The 24,602-nt window shown below is 43.6% G+C and overlaps 1 protein-coding gene across 14 annotated transcripts in view; it reads left to right on the top strand.

Moving 5' to 3' along the window:
* Positions 1–24,602, top strand: part of CELF4 (CUGBP Elav-like family member 4) — an 885,612-nt gene that overhangs the window by 839,314 nt on the left and 21,696 nt on the right. For 13 of the 14 annotated variants that reach the window (XR_007773108.1, XR_007773107.1, XM_050943604.1 and 10 more), the window contains exon 12: positions 14,930–15,096. Coding sequence is in view for 12 of the 14 variants with exons in the window: in XM_050943604.1 (XP_050799561.1) it covers positions 14,930–15,057 (128 nt within the window). In the remaining 2 variants the exon portion in view is untranslated. Of the gene's footprint in view, positions 1–14,929; positions 15,097–23,930; positions 24,337–24,602 lie in introns of those variants that run through there. The other variant, XM_050943607.1, reaches the window with a different exon arrangement.

The following is a 24,602-nucleotide window of genomic DNA, read 5'->3' as shown; positions in this document are numbered from 1 at the left end:
GCAACAGATAGATGCCCATTGACTGCAATGGGCTTTTAGGCAAGTCCTGGGATCACGGACACCACTGGTATTCAGGCTTTATCACACAGGAGACATTTGTGGACAGCACATGATTGTCTGATCCATGTATGTGTATCCGCAGCTAGGTTATGACATAAGAGAAGTTAAGCTTCAGTTGGTGTTCACTATGGAAGAAGTAAACAGATCATCTTTCTGTCCATTACAGCTCTTTGAAAGCACAGGGATATCAAGCAACACTAAAAGGATGGAATCTAACTACAGCAGGTTGGATCAGGGATCGGTGTGGATTATTTGGGGACTTTTCCATTTGAGGTTCTGTTTGTTCCCCCTTCCCATCTTTCCCATTGGTACTAAATGAAGTTCAGTGCCAATAGAGAACCTCTTGATCCCAAAACCAAGATCATTTTTAATTTTTTAATGGTTCATTACGTTACAGGGATTTTTTTTTCTCATCAATTACACTGTTAGCATTAATTGCTGTGTTTCACACAGTGACCTACATGTAGAATTATTTATTGGGCTGGAAAGTTTCACCGAAAGCTATTAATCAATATTTCTAGCTTCTGAGCAGAAACTTTTAAACTACCCCCACAAGCAGCTTTGACTCTTTTAATCCATTTATTAAGAGATGCCCCAACCTGGCAGTAATGAAGCACAAGGCAATAGGATAACAATGGGGAGCTTTCAGATAGCTTGTGATCAGCATCTAGTGTAGCAGTATGATGGGGATTTGTTTATTTTTCACTGGCTTTTTAATGCCCACAAACTATTTAAGAGTCTCTCTGGAGCATTAAGGAGCCAGTGAAAATTAGACACCATTTTTTAACCTAGGCCTTACTGCATCCTTAGTTCATGTTTTCTGGCTTTTGTTTATTAATTCATTTTATTTATTAATCAGGAAGCAATGCCCCACCCCTTGGTATCTTCTTGCACTTTTGCGTGCATCATTATTATGATTTGGTGCCTTGGGTCCAGTACCGGCCATTGACAGAGACAATATAGATGGCCTATTGATCTGTTTGGACATGGAAATGATGATGATCTTATTTAGACTCTTCTGCAATTATCCAGAAATCCAGTAGCACTAGTGAGAAACTAACAGTGGCATAGATGAAGGTCGGAGTTTGATCAGGAGGCTGAAGACAGGTGGTGGGAGTTACAGAAGCTATTGGCATCTTGATAATATTACGCTACTCCTACAAAGCAAACTCAGCCATGGATTTGGCAAAGCCCTTATGCACAGCCTTAATTTTAAGCATGTGCTTACATCCCATTTGCATTAAAGTTAGCCTTGTGCCAAAATGCTGTGCTGAATAAGGGTGGATTCATGCACATTTTGAGCAATTTATTGAATCACAGCCTCAAGCACTAGCCACAGCTTGTGAAAAGACCCGCAGAAGAGCCATGCTTTCAGATGGCAAGTCAAACTCCCTCTGTTGATCTTAGTATAGACTGATATGAGTATAGACTTGGACCTTCACAGGAACCACCAAGTTCCTCTCTTGTGAGCATAAATGATTCCTGATTGGTGAGTTTTCTCAAAGAAGTGCACTAGACATCAGCTATCTTGGGCATGCTGAACCATGTGATGCTCCATGTTCAATGCAAAGATGCATATTAGTCAGGGGTAGGGGGAACGCTAGTAATCTGAACACCACATCTAGAATGAGACCTTTGTTATAATCATCCATATCAGATTTCTAGTTCTTTTGTTTCTTGTTATATTCAAGATGATCCTGACCAAGAACCTTGTATCCAAACTTCACAGCTGAGGGCTTGCTCTGTAATCTGAACATGCCCAAATTTAGTTAATGTTCAGGTTCTGATCCAATGTTGAATCCAAACCTTAAGACTTGTACATGAGTCTGAATGGCTTCCCTACTTGCCAAGCTGTCACTTCCTACATAACAAAGTTTGTCCTGAAAGAGAAGAATAAGATGCTGTAAGAGGAAAAATTCCTCCTCACTTGTACCATCAGGATTCAGGTCATCTGCCTCAAGCAGGGTTCTCTAACTTCTTCCTAACAGGACCGCTTCTTAGAGAGAGTGTCTGGTGAACATCTACTCTGTACGGACCACTTCCCCTCTATTTTGTGATCACACTGTGTCCATGTGGCAAGCAGAGCAATTGCTGACATGGGAAAGTAACATTAGGAAGATGTTCATCCAATTTTAGCTGCCTGCTTGTGCACTAAGCATTTTGACCTTTTGAAGGAAGTTAATCATACTGTCTATTTTTACTCTTCATTCAGTCTCCCCTTTCTACCTGTCTCAGCTTCAACAAGATGAAAAGCCGTTATCATGTTAGAAGCCAGCTCTCTCAGTAGTCCCCAGCCCACACATTAGGACCTTCTGTTCTGAGGCACTGACATCAGTTATCAGTGACACCCTGAATTCTACACCAACTTATGCCACATCAATAGGCAAGAGCTATTATGCTAGATACCTCCGTTACCATGTGCTGTATCTGAATGAATGATAGACAGGCAGATAGACTGAGTGTCAGGGCAAAGGGGACCATTTTGATCATTGAGTCTGACAAAAGAACTCAATAGGCCAAAAAAATCAATATTTTCTATATCCGGCCCATAACCTCTGTTTGAGCCATAGCATACCTTTTAGAAAGACACAGACTTCAAGTACCAGAGATGCCACCTCATCCCGAAAGAAGTTATTCCAATGGATAATTACCCTCACGGTTATGAAATTGTGCCTCATTTGCAGTCCAAATTTGTCTGACTTCAGCTTCCAAGCATTGGAGTAGGCTTCCACTATTAGAAATCTCTTCCCCATGTAGGTGCTTGTAGACTGTGGGAAAGTCCCACTTAACCTTTCCATGGATAAAATAAATAGATTGTGCATCTTAACTCGTTTTCAGAGTCACTGCTTTCCTGGATACAGTCCCTCACTTTATAAGTAGGACCAGCGCTCTTTGTTCCAAGATGTATGACCTTGAATTTGACTGTGTTCAAATGCATATTGTTCAAATGGCATGTACCTTAGAAAGCGATCCAGATTGGCCTGTATAGCTCACCTATCTATATCATTATTTACCACTCCGCCAATTTTTGTGTCATCTGAAAATTTTTCCAGCATTGATTTTATATTTTTTTCCAGATCATTGATAAAGGTATTGAACAGCATTGGATCTAGAATAGATCCTTTCAGGACCCTACTACAAATATCCTGATTGGATGGCAATTCCTCATTTATAATTACTTTTTGTGGTCTCTCGGGTAACTGGGTTTTAATAAGAAGAACATAAGAATGGCCATACTAGGTCAGAGCAAGTGTCCATCTAGTTCAGTATCCTGCCTTTCAACAGTGGGTGGTGCCAGTTGCTTCAGAGGGAAGAACAGAACTTGGTAATTATTGATTGATCCATTCCCTGTCGTCCAATACCAGCTTCTGGCAGTCAGAAGTTTAAGGACATCCATAACATGGGTTTTGTCCCTGACCATCTTGGCCAATAGCCACTGATGGACCTATCCTCCAGGAACTTATCTAGTTCTTTTGTTAATCCTGTTAACACTTTTGGCCTTCACAGCATCCCATGGCAATGAGTTCCGCAGGTTGACTGTGTGTTGTGTCTACTGCCTGTTAATTTAATTGGGTGACTCCTGGTTCTTGTGTTATGTGAAAGGGTAAATAATGCTTTCCTAGTCACTTTCTCCACACCATTCGTGACATTATAGACCTCTATCATATGCCCTGTTAGCATATAGGATTGTCTGTCAGCCTGTCTGTTAACATATAGGATTGTCTGTCAGAATTTTGGGTTTGACTTTTTGATACTTTTATATCTTATACCAGGGGTCAGCAACCTTTCAGAAGTGGTGTGCCGAGTCTTCATTTATTCATTCTAATTTAAGGTTTTGCGTGCTAGTAATATATTTTAATGTTTTTAGAATGCCTAAATCCTTGTGCATTCAGGCCTTAGTCCAGTCACATGTGTCCGTTCTCAAGTGATGGGGACCGCTACTGCTTTCCCTAGGATTAGGTGGGATTATTAAATAGAGCAAGATGGATATCCCATCACAAAAGCTTGCAGTCTAGCAAGAGAAAGGATAGTTTAGTGCAGGGGTCGGCAACCTTTCAGATGTGCTGTGCCGAGTTTTCATTTATTCACTCTAATTTAAGGTTTTGCGTGCCAGTAAAACATTTTAATGTTTTTAGAAGGTCTCTTTCTATAAGTCTATAATATATAACTAAACTATTGTTGTATTTAAAGTAAATAAAGTTTTTAAAATGTTTAAGAAGCTTCATTTAAAATTAAATTAAACTGCAGAGTCCTCCAGACTGGTGGCCAGGACCCGGACAGTGTGCGTGCCACTAAAACTCAGCTCTCTTGCCATAGGTTGCCTACCCATGTCTTATACTAATATGTGTGAATAACAATGAACAAAGACACTGCGTGTTGCATTTCCCACAACCAGATGGGGCTTTCCGTACAATGGGAAGAGATAAGAGATAGACCAGTTAAAGTGTTACTGGGCATGGTGGGAATGTAATATATGAGCGCACACTCAACTCCTTATCTGAAAGGAAGGTCAGGCTACCAATTTGGAGGGGCAAGGTGGGGACGGGTTGTGGGGGGGGAAGTAAAACACTAGAAGACCAGAAAAATGCCTGCCCCTGACCAGAGCACAACCTCACTCCTTACCCCTCCCATCCCAAAAGAAGTTGGATGAAGACCCCACTCATGACCCTCCAGAATGGACCATGACCATAAGTTATAAAGGGTGTGACTAGGGGCGTGCATTGCAGGTATGTTTGGTCCTGTTGAGGAGGAATGGGAGTGGGAAGAGGAATGATAATGGGAATGGGAAAATGGAGGACTGGGAATAGGGACACAGGCAAGGCTCTGCAGCGTCAGAGCTGGGAAGGTGGACAAGGGTAAATGCTCTGCGGCATCAGAGCTGGGAACAGAACACTAGGAAGATGGGGCTCCATTGGTGTGCAGAGCTAGGGGGTTGGCGTATAGAACTGTAGTTGGGAGAAGGGAAGGTGAAAACTCTATCGGCGTATAAAGATAAGCCCGACTAGTGTGAAGATCTTCAGAATATGTTTGCTTGGACCTAAACCCCAATAAACATTGCAGTGCCTGCACTTTGGACTTCTGGCCTTTTGCTCTCTGTCTTCTCGCCAAGTACCAGGGGAGAGCATGAAGGGAAAGCCCTCTAACATGCCCCATTTGTTGTCTCTTTAATATAGGCTGCATTGACTTTCTGTAGTGCTCTTTTTTATCAGAGTGTCATGTGGGACTAATGCCTTACAGAAGGCTACGTGTACTATGTCAATACAGTTACCTTTATCAACCAGACTTGTGATCTCAGGAAAAAAATTGAGTTTGTTTGACAAGATCCATTTTCCATAAAGCTGTGTTGATTGGCATTAATTATGCTATTATCTCTTCATTCTTTACTGACTGCATTCCATATCAGCCTTTACATAACATTGCCCCATATCACTGTCCAACTAACCAGCCTATAGTTTCCTACGTGAGCCTGTTATTCTTTATCAATCTTGACACAACGTTAGCTTTTTCTCAGTCCTCGGAAACTTTCCCGTGTACCAAGATTTGTTAAAAATCAAAGTTAATGGTTCAGAGAACTCCTTGGCCACTTCTTTTAATACTCTTGGATGAAAATTCGCTGGTCCTGCAGATTTAAACATGTTTAACTTTAATCGTTGCTGTGCATCCTCCCTAGTAACTGATGGAATAGAGATGTATTTTATTATCACTTTAAGATATGAATACATCATCTTGCTTCTTTCCAAATGCAGAGCAGAAATATTTCTTACCTATATAGCTATTGCACCAAGAGATGGTAAAACTCCAGCACAAGGTTAAATATTCCAAAAGTCATCCAACTCCATTAGACACTGAAAAATAGCCGAAATGATGTCCTTGGTCTTCAGACAGACTCCATTACTGAGGACTTCAGTAGCCATAAATCACATTATAATACAATGCCTTCAAATACACATGTACATTATAGAGCTACTTTCATACAAAGTGTATCCTGAAATTCTTTACAGTGCTAAAAATTTGCAAGACAGCAACTAGTGCATGGTTTAAGGAACATGGCCAAGTAAAGACCTTGCAAAATAATTAAACCCTCCATTCATCGATAGGATTAATAAACGAGGGCAGAGAGAAATTAAGGGACATCAGTAAATAGAAGAGATGAGAAATGAAAGGGGCTGAGGTAATGCGGAGGCGGAGGGGACAGGCTGCAGAGGGGCAGGCTCCGACACTGACACAAGAAGCTGTTTTGAGGCAGACTATTTCCTCCCCCACAGAAAATTCTTCCCACTTTGGTGCCTCACAATTTGGCAGCTTTAGCAATCAAAGTAAGGCATGTTCTGAGACAGACCAAGGGCAAAGCAATGCACTTTCTCCCCAGCAGGTGGGCCAGCAGCCAGACAATTGCATGTTATTATTCTTCATTATTATTTACTTTTTGTAAAGAGCTGTCAGAACGTTAGGAGCAGTATATCTTCACTCAGGGCACATTGTCCCCTAAGCAGGGCTTTCTCATCCAGGGAACAGGAAACTCCCTGAGTTTGTACTGCAGGGAGAGCCCACCTAATGATTATGTGGGCAGGCAAGGATTGATGTGCTCTCTCCTGGGGAATGGGGAGGGTTTATCCCCCTAAACCCATGGATCTCCTGAAATCCAGGTGAACTTGCAGAGATGCAGCAGAGGGCCAGTGATGGAAGGATGGGCCAGTGATTGGAGTGTTACCCTGGTTCATTTCCCTGCTTTGCCACAGACTTCCTGTGTGACCTTGGGCAAGTCACTTAGTTGCTCTTTGAACCCTCATACATAACATGAGGATAACCGTACTTTCCTCCTTCATGGGGGTGCTGTATGGATAATACATGACAATTGTGAGGTTCTCAGATACTAGAGTAATGGGGGCCATATAAGGACTTAAGACAGGTAGGGTACCCTGCTACCTGTGCCAGCCCTACAGTGCAGGAGATATGATTCTCTGGGTCTCCCCTTCACTGAGGGGTGGGAAACTGGCTCTAGTTAACATTGGCATGGTCAGCATGACATTGGTTATTGTGTTTTTAAAAGTGAGCGCCTAATTTTCATGTGCAATTACCAGCACAGCATGCACAAGTCAGGCAGTTGCTCATGTAAATGGGCAGTTATGTGTCCAATAGGTCACTTGTGTGTGCAATATACACCAATCATGCATTCAGTGATGTTAACTGCATGTGCAAATAAAGCACCCAATTACATGCACATTTTTGCCTGCAGTTTTAAAAGTCCTTGTGCAACTGGCTCAATCCACCCTCCACTTGGGTCAGGGAAAGGTACACAGTAGCCAGTAGTCATGCACTGTCCTTAACCTTCCCTCATTTTTCACATCTAGTTTTCTTGACACCTGACCTGTTATTTTCTCAGAGCAAATCTAGACACACGGAATGGCAGCCTATATATATATCTTTCCTTATTATTCTTAATTAATTATCAATAAATAACATTCAGCCATACCTTTTGGATGGTACATAATAGACGCTAAATAACACACAGGCCTAATTTTTCAAAAGTGACTAGTGATTTTCATTGCCTCATTTTGCTGCATGCCCAGCTTAAGAGACGAAAAAGTGGCCTGATTTTTTAATGGCTCAGCATCTTTATGAAAATAAGGGTCCTGTCAGGTGTCTTAAGTTGAGCACCCAAAATCACTCATCACTTCTGAAATTTGGGCCACTGTAAAGAGGTTACAGTCTGGTCAGATGCAGAACATGAAGACAGCAAATGAAAGGGAGAAAGGAAGAAAGAAGCAAAAGGGAAGAACCACAAAAATCAAAAACAAAAAATTATGTGACTATCTGGGTTTATTTTCCTAAACAAAAGTACTTGTCTGGACTGTGGTAGTCATTCTGTGCTAATGAAATATACAACAGTTGGACCTCATGATTCAGCCGTGTGAGTTGAAGCTGCAAGGTTTCTGAGTGTGGGTTTCCTGTGAGTATTCCATTAAAAGGACAATAGATGTGCATCTGCTCAGTGGCAGAGGGTGTGGTCGTTTGGTCATCTAGGATTGATGTAGAACACTATTTGGACAGTCCTGACTATGGTAGCTCTGTGCTTTTAGTCATCTAGATGATGCCGTCCATTTAGCACTGATGGAAGGAATTTAGCATGGGACCCTCCAACGAGCTATTGTATTTTGTGGACAGCATGCAATTACTTGATCATTTTTTATTGACCGACAGAGGAGCTTTGAGTTGATTGGTTATGGGATGCATGGTCAGAAGACATGGGTTGTGTTCCTGGTTCTGTCGCTGGCCTGCTGTATGCCATTGGGCAAGTCACATTGCCACTGTGTTCCAGTCTGTCTTGTCTATTTAGACTGTAAGCCCTTGGGGGCAGGGGACGGTTTATGATTACGACTATTTACAGCACCCCGCAGAGTGAGGCCCTGGTCTCAGTTGGGGTATCTAGGTGCTACTGTGATAAATATCCAATCCCAAACCTTCCTGAACTACTAGAGTTGCTTCCCACTTCCAATGAGGCTGCTACCTCCTCACCTGTGAATCAAACATATTATTAGGGAGAGGGAAAGGGAACAAAAGATGACAATGGGTTCCAGTTCCCATTTACTTCTGACAACCACCTACAATAGGTTAACAACCATTGTTTTCTGGCATGGCTGTCAGAAAAGTGTGTGGGATGAATTATCTACATATTGGGCATTATTTCAACCCAAATAGCTTTTGACTTTAGCTGGACTCAGCCAGTTCAAGTTAGCCACTGATGTCACATGGGAAAAGTCAGAACATACTCAACAGGGGACTGGAGTGAAGAGAAGTGTCACCAAGATCAGTCTGAAGCTGTGGACCACCTCATGATGAAACAGAGACACTCCTTGGGGAAGAAAGAACATGGAGCTGGAGAACAGGAAGGTTACATTTTTTTTCCCCAACACACAAAGTGTAGCCATGTGCTTTCAGTCTAAAACCACTTTGATGTGAGGCTAAAGGCTGCTATCTCTGTCTCTGCACACAGAGTTCTTAAAAATGCTTGGTTGTGATGCACGGAAAACAAAGGGATGTAAATCGAATTGGGGTCACTATTTTTTTTATAGTGACTCATTCATGGTTTGGTTTTTAAAGCACTTTTAACCATGAGATAAACAATTTCTTAGACACAAGATGTTCTTCTGACAGAGAACAGCTAAGGGCTGCTTACATTGTGACTAAGCTTTCTCCAGAGGCCATCCCAGCACCAAGAAATTAAGGGCAACAGAATATTTCCCGAGCTGCCCAGACTTGGATTAGATTCTTGGCAGTGCCCAGCTCAGTGGTAGTATGTGCAGAACTTGCATCTGCTGATGGAAGACGCTTCCAGTACTGGAAGGAAAAAAGGACAAACACTGGTCATTGGCTCATTGGTATGACAAACCCAAATTTGAATAACTGTAAATGAAGATGGAAAAGGCCTGCTAAGAAATCCAGTCCATTCCTCAGCCAGTGTAACACGGGCCCTTGCAGAATGTTTCCTTCACAACTTTGGTTCTCATTTTAGCTTCCTGTTTCTCTTTGTTGGAAATATTAAGGTAACACAATCATGCTCCAGAAATCACTTGAGTTCCTGCCTACAGAGTGCGAGAAAATGAAGGTCTTAAGGGAGCGGCCATCCCTGGAGCAATATGCTTACAAAGAACTGCAGAAACCTCCTGGAAGTTATCCACGCTGAATGAATCGGCTCTGCTGAGAGAGTGGATATGTTCTGTATTTTTCTTTCCCACTCAGCTCATTGCAGCGAATTTAGTGTGGTTGACAAGAGTGCCGAGCCTGAGAGACTGAAGTCCTCTCTTAGCCACAAAACAGACACAGCTTGAGCAATGAGAAGTACAAGCCACCCCCAAATGTCACCCTGACGATGTTACAGCTATGTCCTGGAAGGTTCATCTGTAGGCATGAGTTCGGTCACTCTCCATTTCCATTCCATCCTCAGCTTCTCTGCTGAGATCTCTAGCAATGGGACTGGTTTGGGTTTGGGCCTATCTCTAATAGCAACTGAGCGATGTCTCATTGTTTGTATGGCAACATACATGTTGGACTTGATCCTGCCCTGTGCAGTCACTAAGCCTGGTGCTGAGCAGGAAGCCCAGAGGATCACGTGCTAAAGAGAGCCTGCTGCGATGGCCGCCATGGTAATCCAGACTAGCAGAAGAGTGCAACCTAGGAGTGGCCCTAGATAGGCAAGAGGCTCCTTTGAGGGTTGATGATTATGCCTGAGGCTGTATCTCCTCACACCACCCATTCTCCTTGCACCCTGTCACTAAGAGAGCAGGCACACAAGACTTTGAGACTTACCATACAACCACTGAGGACTGGGCTGAATGCTTATCCTGACTCATGCCCACACAGGGCCACATCTACTCTGGTGCTTGTCAGCACCTTGCAAAGACCTACAGGATCAAGGCTGAATTTTTCTGGGGTGCCAAGCAGCCTTCAAGTACACCTTTGACGTAGCCATGTGATCTGCTCTTCCCCATTCTCCTCACTCCCCATCTGGGGTGGTTTAAATGAAAGAGCAGTCAGGAAGCAACCTTCTTAGCACCCCACGGTGATGCAACCCATCCAAGACCATGTTTCTGTGGTGGGAAAGGCATGCTGTGCCCTGAGAGCGCCTAAGAGTCGCAGCTTTCTGCAGCCTGAAGCAGCAGCCAGGGGAAGAAATGGGGGATTGGCAAAATCCAGCTCCTCATTATTCTGGCCTTGTTGCTGCCCACTGTTCATGTCACAGTCAGGGCGGGAGAGGTGGGTCAGGAGAAGCCATGGACTTTGTTGTTGACAACTTTTTGGAAGTGCAGTGCAAAACAGGGAGGCATGGATCAGTGTTCACATCGCACTCCCCGTCAGTACCCAGTCTGGGCCGGGCTAATGATCCAACCAGCAGATCAAATTTAGTGATGAATCCTGATCACGTGCCACTTGAGGCACGTTGCACATATGCTAAGAAGAAGTGCAGAACAAGGGAGATTAAACACCCCAAGCTGCAGTCCTAGCAAATTTCTTGATCCTTCACTACTTTGGTAAATCATTTATTAGAGCAGCCTTTTTACATAATCTCTGAAAAAAACATAAAATAGATTTATCACAAAATCTTGTCCTCCTACCAACCATCTACAGACTGGTACATATATTTCTCTGATTATTAATTAACTGATGCACAGAAACTGCTTTAAGCTTTTTAACCTCTCCCTCTCTTTCTTTGTCCTTCAAGAGTGGATACCACAATGCAGGGGAGATGTTAAAAATAGGAGGTGTTACCGGAATGGGTGGTGCATTAAAGTTGTGCTTTAAAGTCAATAGCAAAAAAGCCCAGAATTAAAGACATTCAGTAAAATGTTTAAGTTGTATTTTTGTGCGAAATTGTCCTCTTAGTGATGCCAGTATAAAACTGGAGTAGATCTGCTGAAGTTGGTGGAGTGACTCTGGATTCACCCTTGAATAATGGAGAGCAAAATGTTGCTCATTGTCATTATCCTGCTTGCAAAGTCTCCTTAGAAGAAAAATGGCATGAGGTGGCAGTTATCTAATCCACTAGCAGGCATCTGACCTGAAAAGAGAAAAGGATTTGACACTGTAGTCACTGCTGTCTGACAATCGATTGCCTAGCACTGTGGCATCTCAGTTTTCAAGTTGAACCGGAGCATCTCTGCTCTTTGGAGTCCAGGTAACTGCCTTACCAGCCTGCAAAGCATCTCCCAGGAATAATACAGGGTTTGTAGAGCTGAATGTATCAGAGCCTCCAAGGCACATCAGGCCACTCACAGCCAAAACGATCACCTTCAGACTGGAGAGGCTGGCTCTCTGCTCCTGGGAAATACCACACCAGCTGCTGGCTAGCAGAGCATTTTTCGTGCCATGATGAAAGAAGTCTGAAAAAAGGACATTCTAAAGAGCCTAAGCCTGGCCCAGGGTACATACCCAATACCAAAGAACATCCAGGTACCTCTCCCTGCTTTTCTTCCCTAAGCTCTCTGTGCAACATGGTGGGTGACCACCTTTTCTATCATCTTTGGAAGTGCCACCTGTTATAATTTGGTATTCCATGTGGTGTTGCACAGAGCAGTCACCCTTAGATATCTCCTGTAAAAGCTATGGCTTAGTAGCACCATCATAAGTCTTTGAGCTTGTCCAGAATAGAGAAACTGTCGGTGGAGTAACTACATCAGTGTCGTTACTCCAGTGTAAAGCCCTAGCATAGATGTACTGGTACAAAACAAATCCCACTAAATCCCACTGCCTCTGTAGAAAAGCAGCACAATACAGCATCTTGCTGACACGCAGCTGGAGTTTCTTGTCTTTGAGAGTTTAAGTTCCCACCTGTGGCACCACCTTCAGGAGTGCCTAACCAGGCATCCACTAATTAGTACCCCTGTAACATCATGATGTAAGTCCTAGACAGATGGGTCCTGGGCTGTGGAAAAGGTGGGCACACAGTATTTTGCAAGGGAGACAGCTGGGGGGATGGAACCCCACATTCAGAAGTAGGTCAGCACATGACTGTTGGTAGTTACCCAGCTGAAACCAGCCCATCTCTGAATGAGGCATGTTCTTCTCATGACTGGAGTAAAAGCCTTGAGAGTCTAGAAGAGAGTTGGGGGGAAACAGCTCTTATTAAGAGCTGCATTCAAAGATATGGGCCAGGTGAATAGCAATTTCAACTTGGGGATCTTGGGAAATACACCCACTGGAGCTCCCAGGGCCTGCTCCTGCTCCACTGAAGTCCATGAGAGCTTTGCTAGCTGCTTCATTGGCGGCAGGATCAGGGCCCTATTGAGTGACAAGTCAGTCAACCAATCAAACACAACCTAGGATCATCACATTATCAGACCTCTTATTGGCTGATCCATGAGCCCAGGGGCAGGATAATTGTTATCTAACAAAACATCCAAGATCTGATTGACTCTTTCATGAGTTTCACCTACCATCGCGCTCCAGTTTTCTGCCAAGAAAATGAGACCTACCATGTGAGGCAAGCAAAGGTCTTTGCTCTCATCTTCACCACCGTAATACCAGAACCCCCCTCATCTGTGCTATGCTCTAAGGACAACTCCACAAAGACGTGATTACTGACTTCAGTGCGGAGGAAGAGAGCCCAGCTTACTTCCATGTGCTGACCCAGCATAACCACTTGAAGATGTGACTACCACACTGATTTAGGATATCGTCTCACCTTGATGTAACCCGTAACTTCATTTCCTGGCCTCTCACAGAGCTGCATTAACACCCAAAGGCAGAGCATGAGGGTTTAAGACTGGTTTGTGTGTGCGCGTCTGTATGTGATTCATGAAAGAACTCAGTCCTGTAGCGTGTGAGACTTGCTGATAACCTGGGATTAGATCAGAGATGAGACACTGATGAGGACTCCGAGCATATGGAGGTGCAGGGCTGCAACCAAGTTCCATTCCATTGTCAGGGGCAGGCATGTGTCTGTCAGAAGGGCTCAGCCTTAGCTTTTGGGGGTTCTAAAACTGCTTCTTTGCTCACCCTATTTGTCAGCAGACCCTGGACTCCGAGGAATGGTTGTGCTGGCAGAGCCCTGTGTAGGAGGATGACCACAGAGGGCTAAAAGGTTTTGTCTGAAGCACAGGCTGTTGTTCCACAGCATCCATGCACAGACCCAGGGGAGGTGGTCATCACGTGAGGATTCTCACTGCTGGAGCATGAGGGACATTTCTTGCATGTTGCGGTGGCCTCATGCTTTTCTGAACAGTACAGTCACTAGCTAAATGCACACTCGGATGGAAGGACAGAACTCCCAGCAGTCTTCAGAAGCATGGGTTTCTATTGCTAGATCTAAAGTAGGACCCCAAGTAGTAGCTAATCCCGTTAGCATCCATGTTGTTATAATGGCCTCCAGCCATTGGGGGTGAGACCACGATGACAAGCTCCACCCTCCACCACTAAAAAATAATAAATAAGACTCATTTCCAAGTATGCAAACTAATCTGGCTTTTCCAGCACACTATGGACTTGTGCTAGTGGCATCTCCACTCGGACTCTGTCTCAACATGCTGGGAACTGACCTGCCCTCCCTCGTCTGGTCCCAAAGTGGTCCCCTGAGCCGCTTATAATTGCCCCATTTCCATGTCCTGTCACTAAGTGTGATCCCATCCCAGTGAGCTCTACATGCCTGCTCGCACAGCGCAGTGCTGTCCAGCTGCTGTGCAAAGTAACCCGAGCTACGCATGTAACCCCCATTAGGGAATTGGGGGTATTTGCCTCCCTCAAAGGTGTGAATAAGAGTCCACTACTGCTAGGAGTTAATGGAGCTGCTCCTTCACTTCAAGTGGTAACTGTTCAAGGTTTTAGTGCTGATGGTCTAGGGTATGAGCCAGCTCAGGTTGGCCTGGGAAGGTCATTGGGTTTCCCCCGTATTTAATTTGGCATTATAAGCAAGTAGTTATGGACATATCAAGTTCCCTCATTCATAAATGCAGCGGGGAGAGGAGAAGGCGCTGCAGAGAAGATAAGAGGGAAATATCAAGGGTGGTAGAAGCAGATTTACCCCAGCCTTGGGAGAGAGACACACAGAATAAGTGCCTTGAAAATGACTCATGACAAGTGCCAACTCGCAGTTAGAGCTGGCCTGGCCTCAGAGCTGCGTGCATTAATGCTGGGGTGCAAACACTCAGGACCCTGGACGTTGTGTGGTGTGATGTCTGGAACTGCTTTTGGATCCGACACTGTGATCTGTAACAACCCACCCCATTGGCAACCATCTTCCCCTCACCCTCCCTCCCACCCACCTCCCCAAGCCTTTCCTCGCCCCCACCCCACGTTCATTCTAAGTGGTCTTGCATGTAGTTCTGCAGCCCTCTTCAGTTCATTAAACCCCCTGCATTGCCTCGTGTTTTGACAGGGTTTGTGAGTTTTGACAACCCCGCCAGTGCCCAGGCTGCCATCCAGGCTATGAATGGTTTCCAGATTGGCATGAAGAGGCTGAAGGTGCAGCTGAAGAGGCCGAAGGATGCTAACCGCCCCTACTGAAGAGTTGTGGGAACCGCTGGATACACATGACTAGCACAGGTAACTGCACGGGCGAGGGGATGTCACTTGTTGTCGTACAGAGTCTGTGTTGTGGACCCTAAAGATTAGTTCTGCGATTCTCTGGCTTCTATCTTTTCCACTAGATCTCTGCTAGAGCCACACCACCACACACACACACACACACACACCACCACCACCACCACACACACACACAAAATAGGAACTGGTTGTGTGTGCACTTTGGTAGAAAGAGAGGCAGAAAGAGGCTAAATGGGGGAAGGGCCAATTTTCTCCTCCCGGTGGCATCATGTGACCGTGATGAGTCTTCCTGACCACTATGGAGAATAGAAGTTGTTCCCATCACCTGCTCAGCCACAGAAAGGATTCTGAGGCCAAAGAAGACCTGTAATTAAGAGTTGGGAATCAGGCTGCAGCTTAATTCCAGGCAGTTAGACCAGTCTGGCGTATAGAGCAGTAGCTCTGTGTTACAAATGTTCCAAAGCATTCTTCATATGGTATAGTTCATACCCAGTTTCACTCAGCATGACAAGTTCCTGTAAATAGGTCTCCTTGACACCTAAATATCCCCTAATATCCTCCTTGCTAAACTAGAGAAATGGATAAAGGAATTAATGCTCATGTTCTCACTCAGCTTCTGTTAATTCCTTACTTGGATAAAACTCCCACTGAAGCCAACAGGAGCTTTGCTGGAGTGAGGACTTGGTTAAAAACGGAATAATGACGTCAAGCTTAGCCTCATGGACAGTAAATTGTTTGCTGTTGGGAGGCAGCAAACTTGGTACTCTAAGGGAATTTCTAAGTACATACAGCAGTGCCCAAAATATCAGCACAACTCACTTGTTTTGGTGGAATTTAAGCCTGCCCCTTGCAGCAAAATGGAGTCTAGGCTTTGGGTAAACTTTTCAAAAGATCCTAAGAGTCCCATTTTCAAAAGTCATGTAGGATATGTCTACACTGCCTCGTAAACATGGATCTATGGGACCCAGGCTAGTGGACTGTCCTCTTCCAAGCCTGCACGTGGTCATCCACTTTGCATTGTAAACTTGGATTTACAACTGCTGGACCCGGGGGTCTCAGAGCCATGTTAACACCTCCACACTGCTCTAAGCAGACCTTCTGGCTTGAGCTGTGTCCACTCAGGCATGGACCTAAGTCACAGCAGGACTTGGGTTCTGAACCACCCCCTCAGTGGAGGTTATATGACTTGGGTCCTGAGTGCTTGCTGACCTGAGTTAGACTAATTTGTGTGTGTATGGATGCAGGGCTTGGGTTCAAACCTGAGTCAGAACCCAGGCTTAGGTTTCATCTACACAGGGATAAAAAAAACCCAGCTGGCCCGGGTCAGCTGACATGGAATTGGGCCATGGGGCTAAAAATTGATGTGTAGACATTCAGGCTTGGCCTGGAGACTGAGCTCTGGGACCCTGTGAGAGTGGGGAGTCCCATAGCTTGGGATCCAGCCTGAGCCCAGATGACTGCCAGCAATTTTTAGCCTCAGCCCAGTCCCCATGAGCCTGAGTCAGCTGACCTGAGTCAACGGTGGCCATGCTGCAGGGCTCTTATCCCTGTATCACCATACCCCAGTGTGCAGTGTAGCTATACCCATACGTGCTGAGAATTTTTAATGTGACGGAGGTTTCTAAGACCAAGACCCTCAAGGGTATTTGGGCACCTAATTCCCATTTATTTATTTCAGTGGGAGTTAGGCACCTAAATATAGAAGGATCTGAGCCTTACGTGGTTTTTGAAAATGGGAAGTAGATCCTAAGTCACTTAGGTGCTTTTGAAAATTTATACATTCTGTTCCTGCAACAGCTGGTTCTCATCTCCAATGCAAAGTGATGCCATTACTACACTAATAGTGCCCTACCATTTAGCTACCGAGGGTGAAACGCATGCTGATAGGTGGTGCAGAAGCAGCCAGTCTAGTTCTGCATTGGTAGAACACTGGTATTTCTGATGGCTACTGCATAGCATGGTGGCATTGAGACATCACTGATGATAGTTCAGTTCCTATCTTCAAAAGCCAGAGGCATCCCTTTCCAAAAAGGGCATGGCATGGTGTATGGTTTAACAAGTTACAGTGTGTCAGCACACAGTAAGGTAGAAACCATTGTCCTCAATCTAGTGAGTGGATATTGCTCTTCTTCCTGATGACCGTACATATCTCCACTCAGCCCCTCTCCCGCTGGTCCGAAAATGTTATACTTTGGCTGGTTTCCCAGTTCCTAGGAAAATATATATGGATGAGTGGCTTATTATGGAGATGGGGTAGCCAGCCATTCCATAGTTACAGCTATATGCAAGTTCTGTTAGAAGGCCAGTACCAGAGATGTACTTGGACTGCAAAGATTCGTTTTGGATTTCCAAACTTTTCCAACATTTGGGGGTTTGAGGATCTAAGATTATGATTCAGGCCATCACAGAATTAGGGGTCATCCATCATTTGCCCAGATTTGACCTTCCTCAACCTTCCAGGGTGTTCTAGTCCCAGTTTCCCATCTTTAATTGATATGTAGATTATCACTGAAAGTACACGATTCTAATCTTTGCGGCAAAACTCTGTTCCTTCTACAATCAATGCACTGGAGGCAAGACATGAAGTGGATTAAGGAACTCCCTCTCCATAAATGCATTAGTTGAACATGCTAATTTCACACTGGTCATTTGAATCTCTCAGAGCAATAATGGCTCAAGAAAGATGCAGTCTCAGTAATCTAGGATCTCCTTTGCATACTTTTAGACACAGATGATAGCCAAAGTATTCTTCCACCCTTTTTAAAATACCTTTTCTTTTCCTTGCTTATGACAAGGCCTCTTGGAAGCTTGAAACTGAAATATGTTTCCATATCCAAATGCTTTTTTGCTTCATCATCCTGTGCACATGCTGGCTTCTTATTGCAGGTGCTGGAGGCATGCAGGCTAATTTCTTAACACAGTACACCCGTGCTCCTAAGAGATTTTCCATTGCATCGAAGAGATTTAGGAGTGCAAGTGTCGCTGAGTTTTGAAAATCTCGCCTTGAATGCTGAGCGCTGCACACTGGCTTAGAATTGTAGGGTATCTCCGAGTGCTGAGCTGTACACACTTCTTTGTTATAGGTGAATCATGAGCCCTGGGCTGTACACGCTGGCTTGTTATTGTAGGGTGGCTCTTAAGCATACATTGGTTTGTTGTGATAAGGCTAATCATGAGCGCTGAGCTGCATACATTGACTTATTATAAGAGGGCTGCTCCTGGGTATGGCAAGTGGTTTTTACTAATAAATTATACAAAAAGTAATTGTCTAGTCATGAGAAACAAGCCGGTGTCAGAAATCTGCTTGTCCTTCAGAGCTTATTTTCTGCCCTAGCTTCTGTGGAGCAGAAGCAACTATTCTGCACAGAGTATTCTAATTGCTGAGTACCTTAGCCTCCCAAGCAGTACAGGTTTTAACTGAGCTTCTCTTAGGTTTTTCAGTAAAACAGAGTCAGCTGTTAGAATCATAGAATCATGGAATATCAGGGTTGGAAGGGACCTCAGGAGGTCATCTAGTCCCATCCCCTGCTCAAAGCAGGACCAATCTCCAACTAAATCATCCCAGCCAGGGCTTCGTCAAGCCTGATCTTAAAAACCTCTAAGGATGGAGATTCCACCACCGCCCTCGGGAACCCATTCCAGCACCATCCAATCTGCTCCACCCTCTGCCTATAGTGCCTGTAATTATAGGGGTGTGTGGTGCCCAGCACAGTGGGGTCCTCATCCTGATTGGATGCCTCCTAAATAAACAAACAACCATTATTTTCTAATTGCATCATTCCTTGGTGTACATGTTGACAGAGCTGAGGGCCAGCTCCCTTGTAGCAGGAGAAGTTTGCGCTGGCACAGTTTAGGTGTAAAATTGCAAGTGTAACAGAAAGAAAAGCAGGTGCAGATATGAGTGACTTGCGCCTCTGTCTGCCTCATATGCAGCTGTGGTTGAATTGCAGGTGGGCGCAGGTGGAAAGGAAGGCTGCCTTTCTGAGAATGGGGCCCCTTGTGATCATTGAAGAAGTGCATCTTGGGGAGGGATTGGAATGAAATGAAGGTGGTAATTTGGCAAGCTAGAATGGGGAAGACCAGGAGCTGTCATGAAGACCAGGAGGTGTCGTGGAGATTGAGAGGCATTCAGATCCTGTTTTCGGCCCATCTCTGCTACAGGGGGAATAAGAGATACCATCAGTTAAGCATACTCATTGGAGGTCAATCCGTACGTAGAAACAAGGTTCCTAAAGACATCCATGATGGGGACCAAAAGCCAGGGAGGCAAAGATAGATAGATACTGCAAAGTTGTGAGGTAACCAACACACTGAACTGACAGAAAATTATATAATAGCCTGGGTAATGGGTGTTTTCAGACTCAGTTCATTAAGATACTTAATTTTACACCTAGCTTTAAGCGCATAAGTCAGCTCATTGACTTCAGTGCAGCTACACGTGCTTTAAATTGGGCATGTGCTTAAGAACCTTTCTGAATTGGCACCTTTCCAGGGGAAACATTTGTTTTATTAGCCTCCTTTATGAAATCAGGAGGTTGCCAGAAGACATGTGAGCTAAATCCAGCCTTATAGGATAACAGAAGAATCTTTTCTTTTTTCCCCCTCCCCTCCAAAAAAAAAAAATCCTCTCTTTCATTCTGGATTCATGTTTTATCTAATCTCCCTTTTATGACCCAGTTTGGTTTAGGCCACATTGATTTAAAGTCCTTGGTTTTCCTCACTAATGCTCTAAACTAGCTGTCAAACACGAAAAAAAATTGCTCTGCTGTGGCAGATAAAATCACAAGCTGCAGTGAGCAAAACCCAGAAGGATTCATATGGCGGAATACTTCCAAAATGGCTGCCTTCTGGTCTCTCATTTCTTTCTAATTACAAAAGGGTGTACCAAGAGGAAGAGGGGAAAGAAAGCAAAAGAAATAAAAGAGGATCATTTGAGGCCAAAATCAATATATTATATTACAAATCTCCCCTTCGGAATGGGAGGCTGAGATACTTTATGTGTCTGTCAGATAGTAAATGCATGAAATAATGAAAAAATAAGTAGTAGAATCTGCTACTCACATGGGTGCCCATTGTTAGGAGCACCAGTGTACTGTAGATTACCGCAAAATTATAGGTGCAAATAACAGTACCTAAGGGACAAGTGTATGAGCTAGAATATAACTCTACATAGCCATTGCTGGCACATTGATAATAGTGAGAGCAGTGTCTGCTCCATATTATCCAGCCACAGACATGTGGACACAGACTAGCCTCACCTGCACCTCCCATTGCCCTAGCCCTGCCATAGTAAGTTAGGAGAAATAGTAACAGTTCAACACTGCCTAGAGGCCTGATCCTCAAGGTTACCATCACTCATAATTGCATCACAAATCTTACAATATTTGGTCTTAGGTAAAGCCCCAGCTCCGGGAGTCCTGTGATTATATGAGAATCTCCATTTTGGGGGATGGAGATTGTTCATTTGTTTGTTTGTTTGTGTGTTGGGGGGGTTGTATTGTTTTTAAGTACATTTCTAGCCCTCATAGTTGCAGAGAAAAGCTAAGAAACTTCAGCAGAGTGTACCCTACAGGCTTAGAAACCTGAAGGCAAAGAAAAAGTACCCAAAATGTGTCATTGTAAAAAAAACTTATGATTTTTGAGGCCTGAGTTGCAATTTTTAATCACTTGAAGTTGGCAATACAGGAGACCTCAACTGAGATCAGGGCCCAGTTGTGCTAGGCTCTGTACAAATACATAGTAAGAGACCATTCCTGCCCCAAGAACTTACTGTCTAAATAGACAAGACAGACAAAGGGTGGGGAGAAAGGAAGTCTTGATATCCCCCGTATTATACCCATCACACTACAAGGTGAACCCATCAGACCTGCCATGTAACCTTTGTATGGACAGGGATGTCTCACTTAATTCACAGGCAGTTTTTAAAGTACAGCATCTTCCTCTTGTGAAGCAGCATTTTGCTCTCTGTTTTTTTTCTATGGGATATTTTATATGTCACCAAGATTTGGGTTTTTGGTAAGTCTCCCTCATTCATACAGCCCTAGTGTAGCAGCCCTGTCGGGACACTAGTGGTGATACTCAGCTCTGTGTAAAGAACTAACACACAACCATTTTACCTCTTAAGTCCCAAATTAGACCAGGGTTGATTAATTGGTGCATAGGTCTCATGCTGGCCCTCTGCGCGGGGGTGAATTTTACCCTAACTCAGCAAAGCAGTTACCCAGAGCTGTACATATGACTGGAGAACCTGTCCATTACCACAGCGTGGCTTCATTGTGATGATTAATCATCAGCAAACTGTTATTGACCATCTTATAGCCTCCTCTGCTGGGAATATTATTAATGCCCAAGATTAAAAGGGTTTGATTAGAGTGGGCCAGCCAGGAGTAACACAGTGAAACTGAGCAAAAGTAAGTGCTGATGGAGTAGCAAGAAAAAAACTTACTGATGCTGATACTGTGTTGGTAGTGGAGTAGTCTCCAGAGGGAAGTGAAGAAGAACCCTGTCAGCAAAGCATTGGCAAATGCACTGTTGGGATCATTCTGCCCCATCTGATATACCAGGGGATATACAGATGGCTGGGACGGTTCAGACTCGCAAACTGTCTAGTTGATGCTTGTGGTCAGAGCTAGGCAGAAAAGGGGGGCATTCTGCAGGAAACTTCAACTTTTTATCAAAAAACCAACACACACACCCCCCAACAAAATGTTTTGGTGTCCAGACAAAACTGTTCAGTTTTCACTTCTCCAGGAAGAACAGTTTGAGGAAAGCAGACGCTATCTGCAGAAATGTTTGTTTAGTCAAAAACCCAATTTTTCCATTGAAAAAAAGTTTTGATGGAAAATTTTTGACCAACTCTGTTTGTCACTTCAGATTACTTCAGTTGTAAAGAGGAGAGTGATAAATTGTTCTTCTTAACCCCAGAGGACAGGCCAAGAAGCAATGGGTTTAAATTGCGACAAGGGCGATTTAGGTTAGACATTAGGAAAACTTCCTAACAGTCAGGATAGTTAAGCACCAGAACAAATTACCTAGGGAGGCTGTGGAATCTCCATCGTTGGAGGTTTTTAAGAGCAGGTTGGACAAACACCTGTAAGGGATGGTCTAAATAATATTAAATCCTGCCTCAGTGCTGGTGACTGGATCAGATGACCTCTCGAGTTTCCTTCCAGTCCTACGATTCTATGATTCCATGAAACTGCAGTTTTGACTGAATTTTCATTTGTCCAATCTACCTTTAAATGTCCCAAGTGATGAGGCTTGTACCACTTCCTTTAAGAGAGTATTCCACACTCTCATTGATCTTACTGCTGTTTGTTAGGATGTTAATCATGATAATCCACCTAAAAGTTGCTTAGTACAATCTAATCCCATTACTTGTAGTTATACCGCCTAGGCCCATAATAACCAATTCCTTTCCCTCCTGTACAGACTGTTATCTTATCCATCCCTTAGTCACCATTTAAGATTTGCCTAAATTACATAAAGTGTACTGGTGTGATTATGTTAATGCAATAACTCCAATCTCAATGCAGTTGAGCAAAGCTTATTTCAATGAAGCTTCATTCGGAAAGGCCTAACATTGGGCATTGGAAAAATCTTAGATCAATGAAAATGTTTCCAGGAATTCCTTCCTTTTTCTAATTCCAGTGATGACTGGGATTAAACATTCCCTCCCGGTGTGTTTGCAAGCCAAGCTTTGTGTTAACACATGAGAACCTGAAAGTGAAATTAACTAAGAGGGACTAATTCTCTCTGTTTTAATTATCTAAGGTGCTAGTAAAAGTGGTAAAGAAATATGTTTTCTCTTTTGGCCTATCATTTTTTAACCCAACTGTCCTTTCAAATTACTAATCACTTTATTATTTTAAAATACTAATTTCTGTTTTGCAAGCTGCAAATTCAATACCAATCTTATATTAAAATTAGCACACAATATAATGCACTGATGGAAAGCTACAATAATTAATTGCTGCATTCGCTCAAAAATTACAATCAGTAATTACAGCGTCAAGGCTAAATTCCATTCAGCAATATTTAGAACTGGTTCCTCTTAAAAACAGGGCAGCTATTCAGAAGCATTGCTGTGTTTGCACCTAAATGAGCCCAGCTAGGTTGCTAAAGCATCTATATTGTTCGTCTTGGGAGTGCTACAACAACATAAAGCAATACAACAAACATTTTATTTTATAGAGAGTTCCTCATTAAAAACTGTGTCTTTCAATGTGTCCATATTAGATAATACAGAGGTAAACAATAGATATGAAAGCAGCTTCCCAGTTCTCACCCTCTTGTGATCCAGTTGGCACTGATACCCTGAAATAAGCTCTCTCAGGCTCGCTAGTACATTTCACAACTGGTCACCCCAAGCGAAATTGGGCAAGGGTCTTGCTATAGACATGAATACCTCTTAACAAACTTTCAAGAACAGCCACAAAACCCCAATGGTAGTGGCTCCCCAAGAGGGTTTAGTCACAGGCAAGAAACTGAGGAAGTTCATCCAAATTCTCATATGGGCCAAAACTTGTAACATTGCCTCTGATTGGAGGGATCGTCTGCATGAATTGAACCCAATGCCACTAGATCTAAAAAACATGAGCTTCTACTGCCTCAGATCAGATCCATTAGCTTGAAGGCAGAAGCAAATTTCTATGTGGTCCAGCCACTAGAGCGCATAAGCATGAAAAAGGGGGTCAATTTATGAATTTTCCAGGGTGCCCATTAGATTTTAAAGCTGAAATCTAACAAACTAGGCTTGCTAATGTATAACAAAATCTAAAAGGATTGGGTCCAGGAAGCATTCGCTTACTAGTCTAACACTGGGTTCTTTCCAGATCATCTTTCAACATGAACAGTATTGCTCAAATCAGGACACTTGCTTATTCTTAACCAACCAACAATTTATTAATTCACCCAGAACCACATTAACAAATAATCAACAGACAAACATTAAGTGACGCCCTGCATGACTGATTAGTCTACGGATTACGCAATGATCAGGTCCAGAAGAAGTTACTGACTGTATCAGTGCTCACATTCACGAAGGCTGCTGAAGTGGCAGTTGTGATGGAGACCACAGAGAAGGATTCTCTGGAATTTAGTGTGAACTGAGTTTACCTCCTACATCAATGAGACAGAAGACCATGGAAATGTGGGGAATTTCTATGTGGCTGTTGTGTGCAAACTACGCACTCTGAGGAGAATCGCTGGGCTTGTCAGATTATTTGAAGAAAGTGCCAGAAGAAAAGACACAGTTCAGCAACCAGCAACATGGAATAACCATATATCCAAGACAACACCTGTGATGACTGAACCTAAGAAAGGATCAAAGTCAGGAATTCATAATGTGGGAAAGTACAAGTGCTCTAGTGACACTGACCAAGTCAAAAGAAGGAGGAGTACTTGTGGCACCTTACAGACTAACAAATTTATTTGAGCATAAGCTTTCATGAAAGCTTTATGTTCAAATAAATTTGTTAGTCTCTAAGGTGCCACAAGTACTCCTC

Source organism: Gopherus flavomarginatus, chromosome 3, assembly GCF_025201925.1.
Source record: "Gopherus flavomarginatus isolate rGopFla2 chromosome 3, rGopFla2.mat.asm, whole genome shotgun sequence".
Lineage (NCBI taxonomy): Eukaryota > Metazoa > Chordata > Testudines > Testudinidae > Gopherus > Gopherus flavomarginatus.
The sequence above is the reverse complement of the archived record's forward strand: the minus strand, read 5'-3'. Positions and strand labels throughout refer to the sequence as shown.